The 21,003-nt window shown below is 41.1% G+C and overlaps 1 protein-coding gene across 1 annotated transcript in view; it reads right to left on the bottom strand.

The window, feature by feature from the left end:
- ADCY1 (adenylate cyclase 1) overlaps positions 1-20,143 on the bottom strand; it is a gene marked incomplete at both ends in the record, with an annotated part of 143,433 nt that extends 123,290 nt beyond the window's left edge. The window contains one exon of the mRNA XM_084226822.1: positions 19,475-20,143. Coding sequence (XP_084082948.1) covers positions 19,475-20,143 — 669 coding nt within the window. The remainder of the gene's footprint in view (positions 1-19,474) is intronic.
- Positions 20,144-21,003: the final 860 nt, after the last annotated feature.

Below are 21,003 nucleotides of genomic sequence, written 5' to 3'. Positions count from 1 at the left end.
AAAGGTGCTCCTGGCGCAGCTGAAGCATTATTATTATTGTAACACAGCTTCTGTGGCACAAGGGATCCAAGGGTATCCACCTCAGGTGCGAGTAGGAAGATCAACTTTTTTTTTGGCATGGAACAGGGAGAGTTGTACCTCCTTCTGCAGTGAAAAGGCAATCAAATCCATTTGTCAGAGTTTAACCACCTTTGCTCTGCTGTGCCCATTATATGTCCTCTGTAATGGGACACTGGACCATTTCTATCTTCATCCATTTGTACTACACAGCTTTTATGTGTCCCTTATGATGTGGAGTCTGAGAAATAGCAAGTGATTCCTGAGCTGACATTTATCAAATGAATAAAAAAGGGATTTCACATGGAAGCAAATGCCTATTCTTGGCATTTGCTTCCATGTGAACCAGTTTCCATCATTATCCAAGGTTTTCTAACTGTCTGCTAGTAAAGACCTGATTATGGGGAAGTTGTACAAACCAGCTGAAGGCAGTCAGCCGTGTGCTGACTTGGGTGCAAAACCACACACACCATTGGGTGCCTAATTGTCTCAAGATCATGTAGGGGCCTTAATCTGTGCCCTGCAGTCTAAGTCTCATTGAATATATGAATAATGCAGTATTCAATATATGATGTAGTCAGTGTCATGTCTTAAATTATTTCTAAAGGGACATTTAGCCTTCATAAGAGTGAGTAGAGGGTACTTTTACAAATTTATGCTTAAATGTTTTTACATTACTGACTAGTTTGGAGATAAAACCTGAGCAGGGGTCTGCCTCTCGGTGAGAAAAGAACAAAAGAATTTGTTTCAAGACTCAGAATCCATGAAACACTGCAAGCAGTCAGAAGAGCCATTATTGAAATCTGTACTTAACTTTTCCTTGGCTTTTCTAGTCAAAATCCATGACACGGAAAACATTCCTACAGAAGGTCACAGAGTCTAGCCCTGTACAATTTCCTACTGATTTTCCAATGTGCTAGCCTTGTGTTAATTACCATCTGAGCAGTGTGTATGAACAGAGTGAAATCAACATTTGTACTGAGGGAAGAAAATAAATGAAGACAATAGCTTTTTCTTTCTCCAATCACCATGCGGGGTAGGGGGAGGAGAGGAGATAATTATGGAAAAGGGGAATCAAAGTAAGAAAAAGTGAGGAGGAAGAAAGATTGAAAAACGAACAAACAAAAACCTAAAGAAAGCAAGAAATGAATGGATAGACAATTAGAAAATGGCAAGAAAACGGTGGAGTCTCTAAACCTGTGTGAACTAACTTCCTTTGAGGCAGTTGTCTTAACAAATAAGCAGAAGTTCTCACCTCACTTAGTATTAACAAAAAGATGAAGTAATTCTTTAAAATTTACTAATGAGTATACATAATTAAAACAACCTTCTAATCTAGGTCATTGTTTTGTATAGTACTTGGATATGCATGAATGCCTTTGGTGCAGAAATCAGGAAGAGTTATGCAAATATAGCTGAGGACAAGATCTGCTTCATTTCCCAAAACTACTGTGCCTAAAAGACCTCTTTAGTTGCACAAGAATAATAATAATAATAATAATAAAGTTACCACAGTTTTTACCATGTTGTCTAAATCTTACCAAGACTAACCACACTGCAAGTACTGGAAATACATTACCCAAAGCACAATTTGAAAGTCACTCAAATAGAGTGTTTTATCTCTTTTTTTGGTCTTGACTTCTAATCTATTATATTTTAGTCTATCATTAAAGTCCAGTTGAGTCAATTAATACACTGCTCATACACTTCATTGATCCCACCATATAAGAAGGGTAAAATTTATACACTGTCTGTTGGTGCTGTAGTAATATTGAATTAGCCATGCAAAAGCCAAGCTTGTAATGCTGTTATCACATGGAGTAGTATGTCACAAAAAGGCAGAACAGCAAAGGATTCAGAGCCCAAAGGTTGAAAATGCTGCTGCTTATTGCAAACAATTAAATTGTTGAAAGAGGATGTTAGTCAAGCGGTGTATGAGTTCACATGGAGATTGTGAAAAAAGGTGATTAACACAATCACCTCTTTCTCCCAGGAAGTATACATGTTGAATTCAGTAACAATGCATGCACTTCTTCATAGCCAAAGCCCAAATACGTTCTGTTAACCAAAGAAATCCCTCTTTCCACAACTGAATGGCAATCAAGAGCTGTTGTGAGATTCAGCAGGAGTGGCAAAGCACATTGCACTGAGAAGGAGCTGTGTGTCAGTCCCTGGTTGGGTGATAAAGGAAGGCTACTGCTGCAGCACACAAGGAACTCTGACAGGTCTCTTACATCACACCAGTCATATTTACAGCCCAAACCTCACTTACAAGTGCAGTTGTACCATATATTCCCATGCCTTTAAATAGTCCAGATCTGAATGAAGATGATAGTGGTACGTTTTCACGGGGAGGATATGATTTGAAATTAACATGCTGAAGTGTGAAATAATCTTCCAGCAGACAGAGAAATGCTTCTGCTTGGGAGAACAGTGTTTATGAAACAGCAGGCCCTTTGGTTGTCCTGGAAACTATATTTGTAAAGGGGTGTAACTTATATTGTCCTGAGGCTTTTAACACTTGCATTAAAGCTTCACAGGACAAGAACTTTCAGGGAGTATTTATTCAGAAAAAACCCAAACTTCACTTAAAGAATTCTGTGATCTATTTTTTTCCTGGCAATTGATAAATGATCTTTCAAGAAGCAAACCAAAAAAGCTCAAGAAGTTTGATATGTTTGCAGAAAGTCACAAGCAACCAACTTAGGCTATACAGCTGCTAGTCAGGGTTACACAGAGAACTTCAAACCAGATAGAAGGCAAAAAGAATTCATAAAAGGAATAACAAGAGTGTAAGTATTTTCAGCATTTTATGCTTACTGCTTTTCAGTAATGACCCTCAGGTTGCATCCAGAAACCTCCATCAGATTATGACATACTCTGTAATCACAGAGTTAAGAAGATCTCCTTAGAAATAAGATGCAGAAAGCTAAAATTAAATTTTTTATTTCAAATATTGACAAAATGGTCTTTGTTTTAGGCCCAGAAGACCTTTTTGTTTTCCAACAGCTGTGAAAAAACCCCAGCCTTTCAGCCATTATCAGAGCTTCACAAACTTACCTTGTACCTTGCAGAAAGTGCCAGAACATTCCCTATTGTTTTCTGACCTTAAAAACAGTTTATAAGGCAGTCTTGATACTTATATTTAAGCAAACCCACTACTAAAGTTACTGGGTGAAATGCTTATTGCAGAATGAAGCAGAACAGTCAGAGAGGTACTATCTGATTTTTCTCATTTCTGCATCCATTTCTCTTCTTGAAAAATCTAAGGAATGGAAGCTGCCCCAAGATGAATCCTCTTTTGAGGATCTTGCACAAGCAGGAGTTGAGGACAACATGCAGAAATTTATATTTATGACTTGCATAATAAAAACTCCAAAAATATATCAAAAAGAGAGACCTTCCCCTGGTCATAGAGATGCTTAGAGATGAGTTGACAGAAAATTTTTATGAAGTCCATGCAAGAACACTAACAAGGAAAAGAGACAGAATGAGAAATTGAGAGTCCTCTGACTCATTTCTTTTGGGAGAGAAAAACTGAATGAGGAAAGAGAGAAAATAAAAAACAGGCAGGATACTTCTTTCAATAACTTTCAGAATAAATATGCTTTGTCTTTGTGCAGGTGATTGTGTACAACAGACCATTTGCAATATTCAGTCAAAGAGAGGAAAATTATATTTTTTCATAATATTTTATAAAACAAGTCACTTATATTCCTCATATCAAAACCTATTTATATATTTTTTGATAATTTTGATTTTTGTGCTACAGTATGCTTCAACCATGTGCTGCCAAGCATACTGACACAGCTAAAGGTCAATAATGTACGTGGCAAAGTTCTTCTAACTCACAAGATTTGTGAAGCTGCTCCTGGGAATTATAATCTGTTAGCAATAGGCTACAGAGCAGTCTGCCTCTTCTTTTTTGACTAACCAGTAACTCCCTCAAGCTTCCTCTCAAGTACACCCATCTTATATCCGCTTCCTATAGGTTGTGGAACAAAATGAAGCCCAAATCCTCTGCAGACAAACCTGTGTACTGCCTCCAAAATGCCTGCTAATAATTCTTTAGAGATGGCAAACAGAAAATAAAGCAATGAGCATTTAAGGGCCATTTGAACTTTTCAGATTATCCATTGCTTAGTGTACCTTTCTTACCATTATCACAATTAAACTACAATATGCTCTGGCATAATGCCATCCATCTTTACCACACTTTATCTTGTACAAAATTATAATAGATAGCCATTACAATCTACAAATTGTGGATATTTTGTTCTAAAGCCAAGATGAAAATTTATTCAAAAACATAGTTGTAATTTCCAATGGACAAAAAAATGAAATTAGGCAAATTCTATTGTTTTTGGAAAATATATAGATGAATAGCTCTTCTTACTTGTGTACAATCATGTCATTGCTTTGGGTAAACAAATTCAACCTTTCATTTACATCTTATGGAGTTAATAACAAAGTCACTGAAGCAAATACATGGAAAAAAAAAATTAAGTGGCTCATAAACATGCTCCATTTAACTGTAACATGAAACTCCTCACTCTTTTATGAACATCCTGCCCCGAGTCATGCAGACCAGAGGAAAAGCTTCATCTCAGAGTAATTGAAAAGAAAACATGACAGTATAGCTTAGCCTAGAGGAAATGGAAATATTTTAAACTATTCCTTGAGGCATTATGATGCTTAAGATGAAGTCGTTACTTATTAAATTCTTGCCCCAGTCAACTGCAGCTGAAGTCAGGACACTTCCAATCTAATCTGACTGACCTCTGAATTTTGGAAAATCACCTCACTTCTCTTCCTCTTAGCCTTCTTCCTTTTCTTTGCCATGTCTAGCAGAGCAATATGAATTACCTGTTACTTGTGCACTTGGACAGCAAGTAGTGAGTTGAGTAGCTCATCAGAATTGACACTTGTAGATATTACCATACCATCAATTATTAAATAATAATAAGATATAGTGACTTTCAGCCTAGAATTTGTTATGTAAGGTTTGTGTTTGCTTTGTGCCAGTGTTTTCTCAGCCACAATGAGAAAACAGTGATTGGGAAAGAAGCGCCTTAAGCAAGTAGATCTTTCCTGAAACACAACTGCAAAGTAAGACTAGTTTCAGGATATGGTACTAGTGTATTTTGTAGCTCTGCATCACTAATTTTCAGCAAGCACTCTTTTGTGCTTTCAATGAATTTGCTACAAGACATCTTTATTTGAACACATTCAACAATATTACTATGCAAGACCTCTTCCTGAAACACACTGCAAGACCAATTTAAATAGATTGTAAATCTTCAGCTCCTGATGTGACTGGATGCAACAGTGCTGAAAAGCATAGATTATTACAGGGTATTATCTTGCCATCAAAATTAAGGCCTTCTTTGAGGGTCTGCTTTGTAACTCGGGTATTGAGAAAGAAATATAGCCAAAGCAATAGTATAAGATAGAATCTGCCTATTTTGTGGGGGGAGAAGAAAGTTTTTCTCCATTCTGAAAGAAACAATATATTCACATAACATTTCCAAGCTAACATGCAAAGCCTATTGATTTCCCGTATCAAAATTCCATATAGTATCTTTGGTACTCGATACCAGGCACATTACCTGCTCCAGAACTAACGTATTCCATGACTCAATCACTGAGGCCAACATGCTGGTTATAAATGATCCACTTCTTTATGGACACTGATGCAATTTTTGAAGTTTTGAGGCATTTAAAGAATACCTAGTATGAATCCAAATTGTTTAAACAACGTTATTTGTTTCTAACAATTTTTAAATGCAACCTATTTTTCAGTATAATTTATCAAATTGGTTCCTCTATGTCCTGGGGTGACACTGTATGACCATGTATACATGGTTTCAGGGGGGATCCTTGAATTGCTTTTCAAATGCTTTTGAAACAAAAGAAAATAGGATTTTTGGTCCTTAAAAGTAATTTATGTTTTCAAATTGCGTAATAAGGTTTGGAACCTAAGCTTAGAGTTGTTCCAGGATCCATCAAAGGAAGTCACTGTTTTAACACCTATACTAAATCAACCAACATTTAACTGTAACACCAGTTTTAAGTATTTTCCAAAAATCTGTATCTAAATTAAGGCACATATGATTAGGAATAAAGTGAGAAGTTAGGCTGCATTTACAAAAGATGTAATCAGGCTAACACTATTCCTGCTGAAGTCCATGCAGCAGTAAATACAACCTGGCTGTTGTTACATGAGGATCTAAACTCACAGAACAGTAAAAAAAACATTTCTAGTCCTTTTTTTTTTCACTGGTTGCTCATTCCTCTTCCCAGTCTCTTCACACCAGCACAGAAGTCCATGCAGGTGGGATGATAACTTTGGAAAGCATCCATCTGAAAGCCCATCCTACTGGCTGGCTCTAATTCACATTAGCAGCTTCCCACTCCACTCAGTGCAGGGATTCAACTGTTATTGCGTGGTGGAAACAGGGAATAAGGGGGTGTACCCACATGCATGAGACTACTTTTTTTTTTTTGGTAGTAGTAGTAATGATGATTTAAAATATTGATTCGTAGTAAAATTAGGCTGTTAAAAGCTGGTTTCTGGAAACCCATAAAGAAACAGCTGGCCTTTTAACTATTGTTTAACCCAAACCATTCATCTATGAGACTTCCTTCCTACTACACCCTAGATATCTGATATTCCTGTAGTCTGGGCAAAGTCTAGACACTGTCTTTCACTGTTAGAGATTCCTGGTTTCTATTCAGAGGACATTACTTAAGCACCACATGTCATCACACCTACTAATGGTTTCCAAGTTTACTATTCAGGACATACACAGCCGATGTGATGACCAGTTACCACCAGGCTTCATGACCTCTCCTTTTATCTCATCTGTGTGTTAGCACTTTAATGCCATTTTATCATCTACACAGAGATGAGGTTACAACACAGAGGGCTGTATTGACAAAACACACCTGCCTGTGTTACAGTGTTTCAAAACTCTGACGACTAAGCTTGACTGACACATTCCCAAAAGCTGGCCTTAGGTGGGGCAGTGCAGAGTGCTATTCACCCTTAGGAAAGGCACAGGCACAACTGACCTAGAATAGGAGTGACTCCACAGTGCAGAAGGTGAGAGCACCAAGGTCTGTCACCATGTCATCGTCTTCTGAATGTAAAGAATTGTGCCGCAGTTTTCTTGAGTCAGAGGAGAAAATGTATTACCTGGAGCTCCTGCTCTGCTTGCATGCACTATGAAACTGGCACAGTTTGTGCATGGAGCACCCAACTTTGCAACAGTGTGCTTCAGATGCTGAAAGCATCAACAGGCTGGTGCAAAATGCAGTTTGGTTCTTGTCTTTAGAATTATGTTTTACCAACACTGACATTTCAATGTGTCCAAGGACAAAATTAATCCTCAAAATGGCTAGTGGAACCAAGACTGCTGTTTACTAATTGTTAAATGGACACCTACTAGCCATTTACATGTCAGTAATTTTGTCTTGATAAGAATTTCCTCCATTCTTTTTGTACCAGACTAGAAATTCATTCATTTAGTGAGGGCAGGAGAGGTGTAAGAAATGCAGCATCCTATCTGCTGGACAGAGACTGAGAAAGCTAACTAGATCCTATTTTTCCTATGGTACTCCTTTGTCACATTAAATTCCCCAAAGTTTAACCCAGAAACTGCTCAGACTGATAATACCAATCAGCATCTACAATTGTTAATACTGCAATAGCTATGTGATACAGTGATACAGTATTATGTCCAGGCCACCAGCAGACCTCTGCCACCTACACCAATTGAGGATTAATAATCCTATCCCTAAGGGCTTTCCCTTCTTCTTGTACTCCCATATAGCCTGCCTCCTATCAACTTTTGAACTACTGTACCTTCTTGTCTTCAGACAGCTTAAGGATTCCTTGAAGTAAAAACCCCACACCCTCTAAATACTCTGCATTTATTGCCATGCTACACAGAATTAGCTCATACTGTACCCAGTGTCTTCTTACATGTTGCACTGCTGGCATCTGCTGACAAGTCAAAGCCCGTGGGTTTCCTTGGGACTGGTTTAGGGTCAATGTGGCTTTGCTTCTGTAAGAATAATAATATTTACCCAACGTGTTAAGAATCAAATATGGCAGTGGACTCTATAATGCCCTGGAAGTAGGATTGCCTCACTTTCTGTAGTTATACAATTCTGCTAATTGTAGGTGCAGAGGTCCTGTGAACTTCCATTACAATTCCACAAAAGGTATACCTATTACCTCATAAGCAATCTTAGCAAAACAACATTCATGTCTGGCCACAGACCAAGGAAACAACTTTAAGTTTGCCAGGCTTGCTCAGTTACCAAAGGTGATGGTATATAAATAACTAACGTTCTCAGAAACTGGACTAGGGGCAGCAGTCTTTCTCTACATTTTGGTAGATCATCAAAATATCTTTGGATACTAAAGAAACTTGAACTTTACAAACCAAAATCTGAAATATGGCTCTAAAGAAGAAAAGACTATTCCCTCATACACCTCCACTCTTGAACCCCTTAGCTGCAATAAGGAAGAAAAAAAATCTCTCTTCCAAGGTCTGTACCATTGAATAGAACCATCTCCTTTTAGGATTGGGCACAGTAAGATCGCTGCAACTCAGCTTTAGAAATGCATTTTTTTTTTAAATTACAACTTCAGAAAAAGGTTTTCAGCTGTACAAAGTAGCTGTAAATCTTTCATTTTTCATTTTTTTTTCTATTTTTATGAGTGGAACGGCAGCAACTATCACACACAAGGGAAAAGGAGCTGAGATAGCCGATATATCCCTGTGAGTGAAGAGAATTTCTTTGAGAATGTTAGGTAATGGTTTATTTATATGTCAAATCCTTATGTTTAAAGAGGACCAGAAAGTCTTAGTAAACTTCAAAGACTTCTTCAGGGGCATATAAGACATTTTGTAGGAAAGACAATTTCTCCCGACTTTAGGTATTATATCTTCATCCCAAGAGAATGAAGAATCTTTATGATCAGTAGCTAAGCTCAGTTTTTCCGTATACAATTGTGCTGAAGAAATGGGACTTCTGCAAATGACAGCAAAGAGATTTGGAACAAAGGTGCATGACTGCAGACCCACTTAATGGACAAGAAAGACTAGGTCTTGGGGCTGAATATTGTGTACCCTTAGGGGAATTAGGAACGATCATCCTCCTTCCTGCAGTAATTCTCCTCCCAGAAGAATGTTCTCTGTTTTGCATCTGGTTGATGCTCCTTTTTGGGGGAAATTCAGTAGAGACTACTGCACCAAGAACTACAGTAATCAGCAAAAACCTGACAGGGACGTGTTGCAAAAAAGCATCAGCAGGAAAAGAAAAAAAGCAAGCAAGTGAAAAAAATATTTAAATTATTACATCCTCTGATGATACACTAGAACAGCTACAAAAATATCAGATAAGGATAGAAAATAATTCATAGCTTTACAAGTGGACATTGCCCATTTCAGTACTTCTGTTCATCCCAACTGTAAAATGCAAACTGACAATTTTTTCAGAGTACTCTTCAAGGACTCAAGAGTAAGAAAAGTACATTTTTCATTGGCCAATAGGCAAACTAAGAAAATCCAGAAAATTATGCCCACTTTTTCCTCTTAAACATCACTATCCTTTTCAGTGATGGGTACTCCGGAAGCTATTTTAAGAGGAATATGCAGTCTCAGGTAGAAAATCACACTGCTCTCCCACCAAAGTAATTTCAGCCATTGTGTTAATATTAATCATATTGTGAAGTGCAGTTTAGAATAGGAAACCCTCTTCAGGCTGTGGTCTCTTCAAAGGCACAACCCAGACTAATGTTTTTAATAGTGCAAGCAAGAAGAAATGGACTATTGATAAAGCAGTTTATTTTGACTAACAGATGAAGCAAATTAACTCAGCTGCAATCTCCTCAATCTACTGCTGCCTAAAATAGAAAGAGCTGCATGAAGAAGGCCAAATAAGCTGCTGTAATCTTTCCATCTGGGGGAACTCAAGCAGCTATCATTCACCACTGTCATTTACATAACTGGTAAAGAGGAAAGTCACATGCTGAACATGGAGATAGTGCTCAGTTTGTTTCTGTTTTGAAGAGCATCATTATTCCTTATATTTCAAAGCATATAGGAATGACAAAGCATTCATCATAGCTAATCCAACTATGAACTTAAAATAGGGTTCAACTCCCAGAGCCCCTGAAGTGACAGCTGATTTACACTAAACCAGCATGGATCAGCAGAGAGATCAGCACAACAGCTTGCAGGGTGGAGTACCAGGAATTGCACAGGACATTAATGAGGGGTAATCCTCAGTTTCCAGAGCATAGCATCACAGCTCTGGGATCCATAATACCAGGTGAGAGTAGCACTCAAATCTTTGACAGCCATAACTGCAGTGACCAGGATTCTGCAGAGCGGACTCCAGAGACAACCAGCAGCAGTGGAAATTTGATCTTGGTAGAGCTTGTCTCTTGGGTGCTTGTTTGGTCAGAATTTTATACTGCCATTACTACTTCCATTTCATTTCACAAACAAGCAGATATTGACTTTCTGTATAGTTCCCATCAAATTATGGAGCTGTTTAGTTAAAACATCCCAGGAAGAAATTATTACTAGCAAGGAGAATTTTTGTCGCATCAGGTGAATCTCCCTGAAATCCGCTGAGAGATGGTTTTTGGCATTTAAAGGTGAAATGAGGTTCAGTCCAACATCCTCCACCTTTGAATGAAAAGCGATCAATTTACATCAAAATTAATTTTGCTACATTGTATTTTATGCATATTAAGAGAAAGGAAGGAAGGAAGGAAGGAAGGAAGGAAGGAAGGAAGGAAGGAAGGAAGGAAGGAAGGAAGGAAGGAAGGAAGGAAGGAAGGAAGGAAGGAAGGAAGGAAGGAAGGAAGGAAGGAAGGAAGGAAGGAAGGAAGGAAGGAAGGAAGGAAGGAAGGAAGGAAGGAAGGAAGGAAGGAAGGAAGGAAGGAAGGAAGGAAGGAAGGAAGGAAGGAAGGAAGGAAGGAAGGAAGGAAGGAAGGAAGGAAGGAAGGAAGGAAGGAAGGAAGGAAGGAAGGAAGGAAGGAAGGAAGGAAGGAAGGAAGGAAGGAAGGAAGGAAGGAAGGAAGGAAGGAAGGAAGGAAGGAAGGAAGGAAGGAAGGAAGGAAGGAAGGAAGGAAGGAAGGAAGGAAGGAAGGAAGGAAGGAAGGAAGGAAGGAAGGAAGGAAGGAAGGAAGGAAGGAAGGAAGGAAGGAAGGAAGGAAGGAAGGAAGGAAGGAAGGAAGGAAGGAAGGAAGGAAGGAAGGAAGGAAGGAAGGAAGGAAGGGAGGAAGGAAGGTCATTAGAAGGCATAGGCCACTTTTCAACTTCTTGTGAACAAATTTCCTAAGTCCTGCTCAAGCAAAATACTCTTTTTTCAGCCTGATGATACTCAAATTAAGGATATATTTTATGTATATCTCTTTTTAAAACTGTGTTTATTAGTGTTATTTCATTCTCTAATTTTGTGTGGGTGGATAATTGCTTTCATCTTCTAAGAGGTAATCATAGGCAGATTTATGGCAATTGATAAACATTTCTACATTGTAGTGTTTGAATGAGTAACCTATGAAAAAAACCCACAACAGCCAAGTTAAGCACTCCTTAATTTTATGTGCTAACCACTGTAAAAAGTTAATTATGTTTACTTCTAGGAAATTGTACTGGAGTATGCACAAACATTTGAACCCAATAATTAACATCTTGCTCCCGAACAAATGTATGAAAGGTGATGTTAAAAGTGAAATATTGCTCTATAACATTTTTCATGCTAGCCACACATTTCTTGCAACACACATCTCTGGATGAAAAGGGATTTCTGTAGTTCCTGAACCACAGCTAAAGAAGTACCTGTCTTTCTTGAGGTTTTCTTTGCACTTTACTGCTCACCTTAGAGTCCCACACTAGATCCACATTTCTGGGATTTTTCAAATAGTGATGGACAAAACAGCTTTTCTGTATATATAAAGTGTTTGGTGATTTTATTTCAGGAATCAGCTCATGTGGTAAATTCATGCAGAATATAAACAGCTGAACAAAGCAGTAACTATGTTGTTTCCTCATATTTCTCTAGGTATGTATCTTAAAAGTTTGAAGCAAAGCAAATTTCTTCCACAAAAGGTTCCATCAGAGGAAGAATGTAAGAAAGAAAATTGCATATTTTGGAAATTATGAAAAAAAAGAGAAAAAAAATATTCCATTCTACTCATTGATAGTCTCTCATACCCATCCATCATAGTCTGCCAAAGACAAAGCTCAGCTCAAAAACTTGAATTAGTCTCTTCTGCTGGCACGCTTTCCTCACCTTCCCAACAGCAAGGGTCTTACAGGAGTTAATACTGCCTGAGTTCTTCCAGTCATAAAACACAAACATTTCAAGTCCTAGATGAAATTTTCTTGTAACATTATGAATTAATCAGAACATGAAGTCTGTGTGAAGTCATGCCTTTTCCACATTCATTGCAGACTTTCTAACAATTATTCCGTCTTGACACCACCAAGAGCTTACAAGGAACAAGAAACAATGCTTTTCCATACATGCCACCTGCATTTAGTTGTGTTTGTACCACTTTATGGTAGCACAGAAAAGAGACATAAAGCCAGGAATATATGGCCTTTTGCATCTGAGAAAGTTAAAGACCATAACAAACCGTGATAGACAGAAAACATTATTTTACGCTAGCTAATGTTTTGTGGGATGGCAAGAGAAGAAATGCACTGCGTCTAAACTGACAGAATGAGAGAAGATGCTAGAAAGAACATTTCTGTCCTAGTTCATAAGGCCCATGTACAGACAAGCACACATTCAGGGCTGTGCTTAAAGGAGATGAAAAGAAATTTAAATCTGCACTACCTAGTTGTTATATTACACTGGTTCTGTCTAGAAAAGTATTGCACTATGCCACTAACTGGGGAAGACAAAATGAGGAAAAAAAATACTTAGAAGCCTGAATGGCAGAACATATCAAGAGCAACTGCTCCCTACAATTAACATTTTCTCAAAGGAGTTTAGCTCTGAATATATCCAAAATTACATGTTCAGGAAGAAAAGAAATTAAGGAAAAAAGGAGTAGAAACCCTTGATAACTTACCACATAGAACCACCAAAAATTTGTAACCCAAATTTGGCAGCCCCTGAGCTCAGAGCTGCACAAACACTGAACACTTTGTGAAAACTACTTTTCCACACAGTAAGCATGTCAATTAAATACAGTCCATAATGACTAATATTACATGCAACGTTTTGCTATAAACTAGGGCCTAGGCAACAGCATTTTACCATTTTGAAATGCAAACACCCTTGGGCTCACTTTAATAACAGTAAAATAATGGCAGCAGCAATACATGTGGAGACAGCCTAAACCACACAGATGAAAAAGGAATGCAACAGTATAGCCCTGTAATGCTGTATTGCCATTGCTCTTACTGCATTGCCACTGCTATATACAAAGCTATAAGTTATGCACTAATCTTGCAAGACCTCCAGACTGAGACATGTCAGACTTTTTCTGGGCTAGAAGTTTAGCTTCTCAGGCTGAATTTTTCTTTAACTACTGCGCACATTGTTTTACCTCGTTTAAACATTTTTCCCTAATCCACCTCTCTAGTTCATTTATGTTACTTTTGCTTTTCTTTCTATGTTAGCACAACAGTTTCATGGCTAAAACATAACACTGTACTATGCAGAAATGTAGGCCTATGGAAACACAGTACAGACCTTGAGAAGGGGAGACATGGGAGATGTTGGAGAGTACAAGCATGGGATTACAAAAGGTACAGAAGACAACACCTATAGCTATAAAAAAGACTCCCCCATGGTCAGCTAAGGAAATGTGAACATGGAGATAGCCAGATCTGGTATTAGTTGAAACAAAGGGAACAAAGACCAAGTATTTAACATACACAAAATAAAACTATTTTAAAAATTTGGATGAAACATGGAACTGTAGAACAATAAAGGAAGAGAAATGACTATGTCAACATTAGCATGAACATCCCCTTCCTTCCTGTAAAAGACTCCAGATGCTGCCGATGTAGGCAACACTTCCAGCAGAATGAAAGACACCACCCTTAGAACCTGGAGAAGCAGGAGAAGGGAGAGCCTAACATCAAAGAAAGTGGGTAGGAACTGAATGTATAACAGTATTAGCATGTGTTTTAATTAATATTTTGAATACTTTTTTGAATAGAAGCCCTCTTTTTCTCCAGTAATGATGGGATCTTGCCTATTAATAACAACTAAACTTCTCAGATAAACTGTTATTGACTATGTCTCCAAGTCACATGATTCTCGTCAAGGCTTCTTGTTTCTCAAGCATGCAGAACCATCAGCATGCTGTTAATTTTTGGAAACCCACAAAGAGCAGCAGTGTCAGCATCTGCAGACTCAGGAAGCCAAGAGCATACTAATCTCTGTGTGGAAAAAGATCCTGAACTCTACATTCCATAGAAAATCCTACACTTCAGCCCTAGATAAAATGATTGTGGTCAAGACCTGGCAAAGCCTATGCCACAAATTAAGATACCACTTTGATTAGAAAGGAGTAAAAACCCCACCCCACCCCCAAACTTTTAACAATCTTTCAATATGGACTAAATATGAAATGAAAATTAGAGTTACACACAGATATTGAGAAACTCTAAAAACAGTGTTCCCTATCTTTGGAAAGAGAGGAAAATAGTGAATTCAAACAGATTATTAGTGGATAGATATGCCTGAATTCTAGACAATATTATAGATAATGGAAGGCTAGATATATTCTGATACTAGTGTTTGAAAAGCATCACAAAGACAGAACTAGTAGAGTCCCTCACCAGTATTTTATATGCATGAAGGAGAAAAACTGAATTTTGCACTGAATAATAATGACAATGGAGCTGAGCTGTCTTTGATTCACAAGCCCTTTTATTAGGCTGCCTTCTATGTGAGAGACAAAGGTGTGGAGATTAACAGTTCTGTCAGTGATGTGTTCATTAATTTCTCTTTAAACATGAGCACAAATAAGATTAACTTTGTCATAACAATTCTTGTGATATTCTATAATACTATCACACTAACTTGCAAATAGTTAAGATTATAAAATAAACTTTTAAGTAATAAATTAATTCTTTAAAATAATTATACCAATTTCCCCCCATTATCCTTTACAGAGTCTATCAAATCCCAACTAAGATTTTTGGTACTTGCTGAATCAATAAAAGTGCTATCATACATATAAATATGCAAATGCATAAAATCAGTTTTAAATGCAGGCAAAAAAATCCAAAAACAAACAAACAAAAAACCCACCAAAAAACCACAAACCCAAAGAAACCAACTGAAACCTAAATTTGTTTCACCACACTTCTGAAAAAAATTCTGTATTAGTTTATGAGAGCACTATTCTTTCTTCTGCTCTTTGTTACTCATGCTGTAATTCTGGTTTGTTTTTTTTTTTTCTGAAAGATTTGCTCTTTCACAAAGACTTCTGTGATGTGTTAGGGTACTTTAGTGGTATATAATTTGGTTTTTAATTCTCTGGAAATAAAAATATATTTTTTTAAAAAGGGAACTAAAATATTTAGAGGGCCAAAAAAAGTTATTTAATGGTAAGACATGAAACGGTGCATATGCCACCACTGAGTAATTTCTATGAGCAGCCTTTGCCTTCCTTACCCCATCTGGTCCTCATGTCTCTAACACCCACTCACTGCATTACAATAAAAATTATATTAAGATCCTTCGGGCAGGATTCTCTATTTCTGTAAGGGCTCTGTAGCACCTAACATATATCTGGAATATGTGGAGGGAAAAAAAGAAGAAAGAAAAAAGGAGACAAAAGTCCAAGTTTTTAAAACTTCATTTGTAGGTTCAGCCATCTGTGAATACCTTGTCACCTTATGTGGCAGGAGCATTTTGTTCCATGATTCTGAAGGAAAGCAATGAGTCCAACTAACATGATCAAGATGCTATTGGTTATATACACACCACTTATTCCTTATCACAATGCCAGATAAAACATGCAATATCAGCTGTGAAGTCAGTATGTGTTTGACATGATCCCAAATGGGATCAAGGTTGCTCCCAAGTACTCTGCATATTTTTTAGATGGCACTTATTTATATTTATATATAATCTATTACTATATTTCTATTTAGAAATCAGCAGGACATATTAGTAGATTGGAACGTTTCATTTGATGAACAAAACACTTACTGAGTGGAAAGATTAAGCTCAAGTTCTGTCACATTACTCCCCTGACTCTCATTACCTCTCTGTACTTGCCTTCCTGCTCTCCTTTTGCCTTTATACATACCTACGCCTCACCTCTGGCATGGCATGGCATGGCATGGCATGGCATGGCATGGCATGGCATGGCATGGCATGATCTCCACAGACAATACTGTGCTGTCAGAAAGCTATCACTAGCAAATTAAATGTGCTTTACTCAATAGAAATCATGACAAACTTCTGCCAAAATGAGCATTGGTTTTACCATGTAGAGAATCTGTACATTTAAAAGAATGCAAGTCTTAAGCATGTCATGGGGCGCACTCAGCTTCTGATCTGTCACTACTGAAGTTAGTGAAGCTTTGGGCATTCAAAGATTTGCAAATGGAGATTCCTCAGACTTTGTGGAATAGAAGATGCACATCTTAAAGCTCACTTTGGGAGAAATCCCTTAACTTAGCTATGCCTGTTTTTTAATGGGTTGAACTTGAAGCAATATGAACTATTTGGTTGTGCTGACCAATTTCCAGTTTAACGTCAATGGAAGATTACTAGATCTGCAGTCTCCTAAAGCTCAGGCTAAACAAAAATAAGTTATTCCCAACTTGGTTCCCTGCCCAAATCACAAAAAATCAAAGAGGTCTTTAGCAGAATACCAATCTCAGTGATTGCTGCAGGTGTTTCCGCATTTTCCGATACTTCAGATATCTGTTTAAAAATTAAAATTCATCCACTTGCTTAGGGCTAGGGAGCAAGGGGTTGGGAGAGAGAGCAGAGCCTTTCATGCTATTGCAGCTCTGCATAGAGCCGTCCTGCTTCTCTGACGTATCAACTGCATGCTGTGTCTACAAGCACGGGGGCCATCACGATAATATCCGGTGTCTGGGAAGCAGATCCCAGTCAGGAGGAGAAGTCTACTCTAGCCTTTACAAAAAAAGGCTCAGCTACTGTCAGGCCAAGCAAATAAAATTCAGATGATGCGGCCTTTACGTATCTTTAAACTTCCAACCACTGCAAAGTTGTTCTTTGGAAAAGCAAAAATCTTCTTTGTAAGGGAAAAGTCCCCTCCATACATGGAGATGGCCTTCAAATCAGAATACGTATTCCTTGCCAATATGCCACAAATCAGTGTGCATTTTTGTGTGTCACAAGTTCACAGACCAGTTCTATTGCCTGACTGAGCTGGTTTCTGCCTCCTGTTATCAGTAAAGCATACTGCTTTGGGGACTGCATACAAACCACTGAAATTACTCTGGTTGGGGGAAATGGTGATGAAGAAGAAACATAGATATGTTACACCAGATGTTAGTCAACAACTTCTATGCATTTTCAAGCCTGTTTCTTGCCTGATGAATAACTGAGTTAAACTAGTGTGAAGGGATAGAGCCAGAAGATTTTTTCTTTTCAAAATGTTTTACATTCACGACCTTGGTTAGATAATTTAGTGAGCAGACGTTATTGTCATCTTCTTTATGTTACTCATCTAGAAGAGCAGATGCCACACTGAGCTGCAGCTTGGCATCAAGGAAAGTCTGCCTGTGTGTCAGGGTAGCCAGGATAGCCTGGACTCCCTTAAGGACTAATTGTACTCCAGTAAAAAGAGCTATCTTCAGCCCTGTTCAAAAAGAATATTCTAGTGTTTTTAACATCCTTCCAGATGCTTTTTAGGAAGGCTCCTCTCAGCGCTCCTGCATTTTATCAGCTCTCCCTCTCATGGAAACTCTAAATCGCATATTTAAAAATAGACCATCAGATTATCTGGGTAAATCATAAAGCTCAGCTTATCTCTCTCTTCCCCTTCAAAATATACAATTTATTTTGTCCACCAGCTCAGCAGCGTGAAGCCATCAATAATCCTGTTTGTCTCAGTAACCCCACTCACTGATTGTCCCTGTGTATCTCTACTCTGTGCATGCATGTCACGCTGGGGTGTGTGTGTCTGTGTGAGCACCGAAGAAGGATCCAGGAATTCACAGTTCTGGGCACAAAGGTGTACAACCCTGCTGTATTTATGCCCATGTCAACTGTTTACCTCCTAGCATCACAACACTTATGGAGAATAATACCAGCATTTTGCTGAAGTAATGTACTGAGTACTTCAATTATGCATCAAATTGTTGTTTAACACCAATCTGGACGACAGAAGCCTTGTGCTTCTCCTGAGGGCAGGCATAATCAATGCGTGCAAGGAAGGACACAAAAATTTTTCAATTCCTCTCTCCCAGTGGTTCACACGCACCAGATAATAGAGCCTTCAGTGGCAAACCCCGACTGCCAGCCCACAGGTTTCCTATACGCTCATCTCCTCATCCTCCTCCCCCTGCCAGTGCGGCCCATCAGGCCACGAGAGCCGGAGAAAGCCCTGCAGGGATATAAATAGCTCCTCGGGGGAGGAGGGGAGAGTGCAGCAGCACGTTTCTAAAGATGCTTGCTGCAGAGGGAGGTTTTGCTGGATTAATTCAGAGGGGAAGGGGAATCGCTAGGAAGTTCACTGCCACAGCAGGTAATGTCTGTGGAAAGAGGGCAGCAGCTGCCCTGGGGAAGCTGAAGGGGGAATGCCCCGCTTTCTGGGAGAGCAGCGAGGCGGGGTCCCATTCTGAATGTCCCACCTATTTCAAATCGTTTTCTCAGAGTCCCCCCCGCAGATGGGCTGTGTATAGGCACGAACGCCCCACGGCTGAGACAGACAGCGAGGATACGAACCAACTCGGTGGAGGTGTTATTACCACACGCAGCTTATTGTCTGTGCCAAGTTTGTACGGAGCCAGGTGATGCTGCTGGTGCGCGCAGTGTAATAACACTGACTGTGCATGCGGTGCTCTGAACTTGCCCCATGAGCGGAGCACGGTAGCGCTGCCTTCCCTGCCCTGTCCCCGGTTTTCCTTGGAGAGACAAAGCCGAGAGGTTCCGTCTCCCCAGAGCCGCCCTATCCTCCCCTGCCTCCCGGAAACTTTCGGGAACTACAGACACAGATGCCTGAGGCACAGGTGCGCGCTCGCCCGTTCCCGGCCGGAGACAGCCGGGCTCTCCTCAGCCGCCGCCTGCGCTGGATGCGCGGGGGGCGCGCAGCCCCCGCTGCCCGGGGCCGCTCCGCGCCGCTCCGCTCTCCCTCCCCCCGGCGGGCCGGCACCGCTCGGCTCTGCGGTGCTGCAGCGCCCGGCTCGGCCCGGCCCGGCCCAGCCTCTCTCACCGTCCTCCAGAGCCTCTGCCGCTTGGCACTGACGGAGGTGGCGGTGACGATGAGGTGGGAGACGGACACCACCAGCCCGAAGACGATGGCCAGCAGCGTCCGGACGGGAAGCAGCGAGTAGGAGACGAAGGTTACCAGCATGAGCTGCCACATGCCCTGCTCGGGGGCGCTGGGCGGCTCCATGCCGTAGGCGCCGAGAGAGAAGGGGCAGCAGAGGAAGGAGAAGGTGAAGCTGAAGAGCAAGGTGAGCTTGACGATCTGCTGCAGCTGGGTGACCTGCAGGTACTTGACATTGGTGACGATGAAAAGGGAGAGGAAGATGATGCAGTGCACCGGGTGCGAACCTTTGGAGATGGTCAGGCTGGGGCCGGAGAGCAGCTCCACCAGGGCTAGGCTGGCGGTGAGCACGATGAGGACGGCCAGCGCCTTGAGGGTGGACGTCTGCTCCAGCTTCAGGTTGTAGCTCTGGAAGAGAGCCTCCAGCTCCTTGCAGTCAAACTCGTCCTCGCAGGCGATGGCATCCAGCAGCAGCAAGGGAGGGGGGTCCCCTAACCCGGCTCCCGCTCCCGACGCCGCGGCAGCCGGCGGGGAGCAGCAGCAGTGGCAGCACTTCTTCCTCTTGGTCTTGACTTTCTGAAACGGTATTTCCTCCATGTCAGTGCCATTCATAAACCCGGGGAAGAAATGCTCCTCCAGGTGTCCCCCGCTGCCGCTTTGCCGCCTCGCTGTTCATAAAAGAGAGGGGGGCTGCGCGCAGGAGCCGCGGCCGCTCGCCCGCCGGCAGCCCCCGCCGCTCCGCGGGCGCGGGTCCCGGGCGCACCCGCCAGCCGCCGTCCGCAACCCGCGCCGGCAGCCGCCCCCTCCGCTGCCACCCAGGAGCCGGGGGTGGCTGGGACGGCGGGAGGAGAGTCTCACTCGCGTTAATGTGCCAACCTTCCTGCCTGCAGTCTCGCTTTCCCCTCCACCCTCCTCCTCCTACTCCTCCTCCTCCTCCCCTGGTGCTCCAGGGATGCTAATCTCCTAATGACACCAAAACACCATCCAAAGGTTTGGAATCAAACAGAGGGAGGGGTGGGGGCAAAGGGTGGGTGGAAGCTCAGAAAAGGGGAGACGGGGATAATCAACAGGCGGCTTTCCCTTCAGATAACGGTATTTTGGGGAGCGGGAGCTACAGAGGAAAGCAAACGGGCTCCCGTGAGGTGGGCAATATTAAAAAATAAAATAGCGGCTAGGGGGAAAAAAAATTAATCCGAGCCAGGGATATGGAGGAAAAGTGCTGCAGAGGGGCCGGAAAGAAAGCAGGCAGGGAATCGGAGGGCGATCCCCTTCCCAGGTCCGAGAGCATCTCACCGGAGCTGGGGATTGAGAGGCGCCTGCGCGCCGATCGCTTGGGAAGCCGGACACGTCCCCACGGGGCTCCGCGATTCGGGAGCGGCCGAGGGGCCCGCCGCCCCTGCAAAGAGCCCGGCGTTCCCCCTGCCGGGCGCCCGGGGCTCGCCCGGCCCTCCGGGTGCGTCCGGCATCGGCCG

The sequence above is a fragment of the Fringilla coelebs genome, assembly GCF_963513975.1.
Source record: "Fringilla coelebs genome assembly, chromosome: 1".
In the NCBI taxonomy this organism is placed as follows: Eukaryota; Metazoa; Chordata; class Aves; order Passeriformes; family Fringillidae; genus Fringilla; species Fringilla coelebs.
This window is presented reverse-complemented; position numbering and strand designations above follow the sequence as displayed.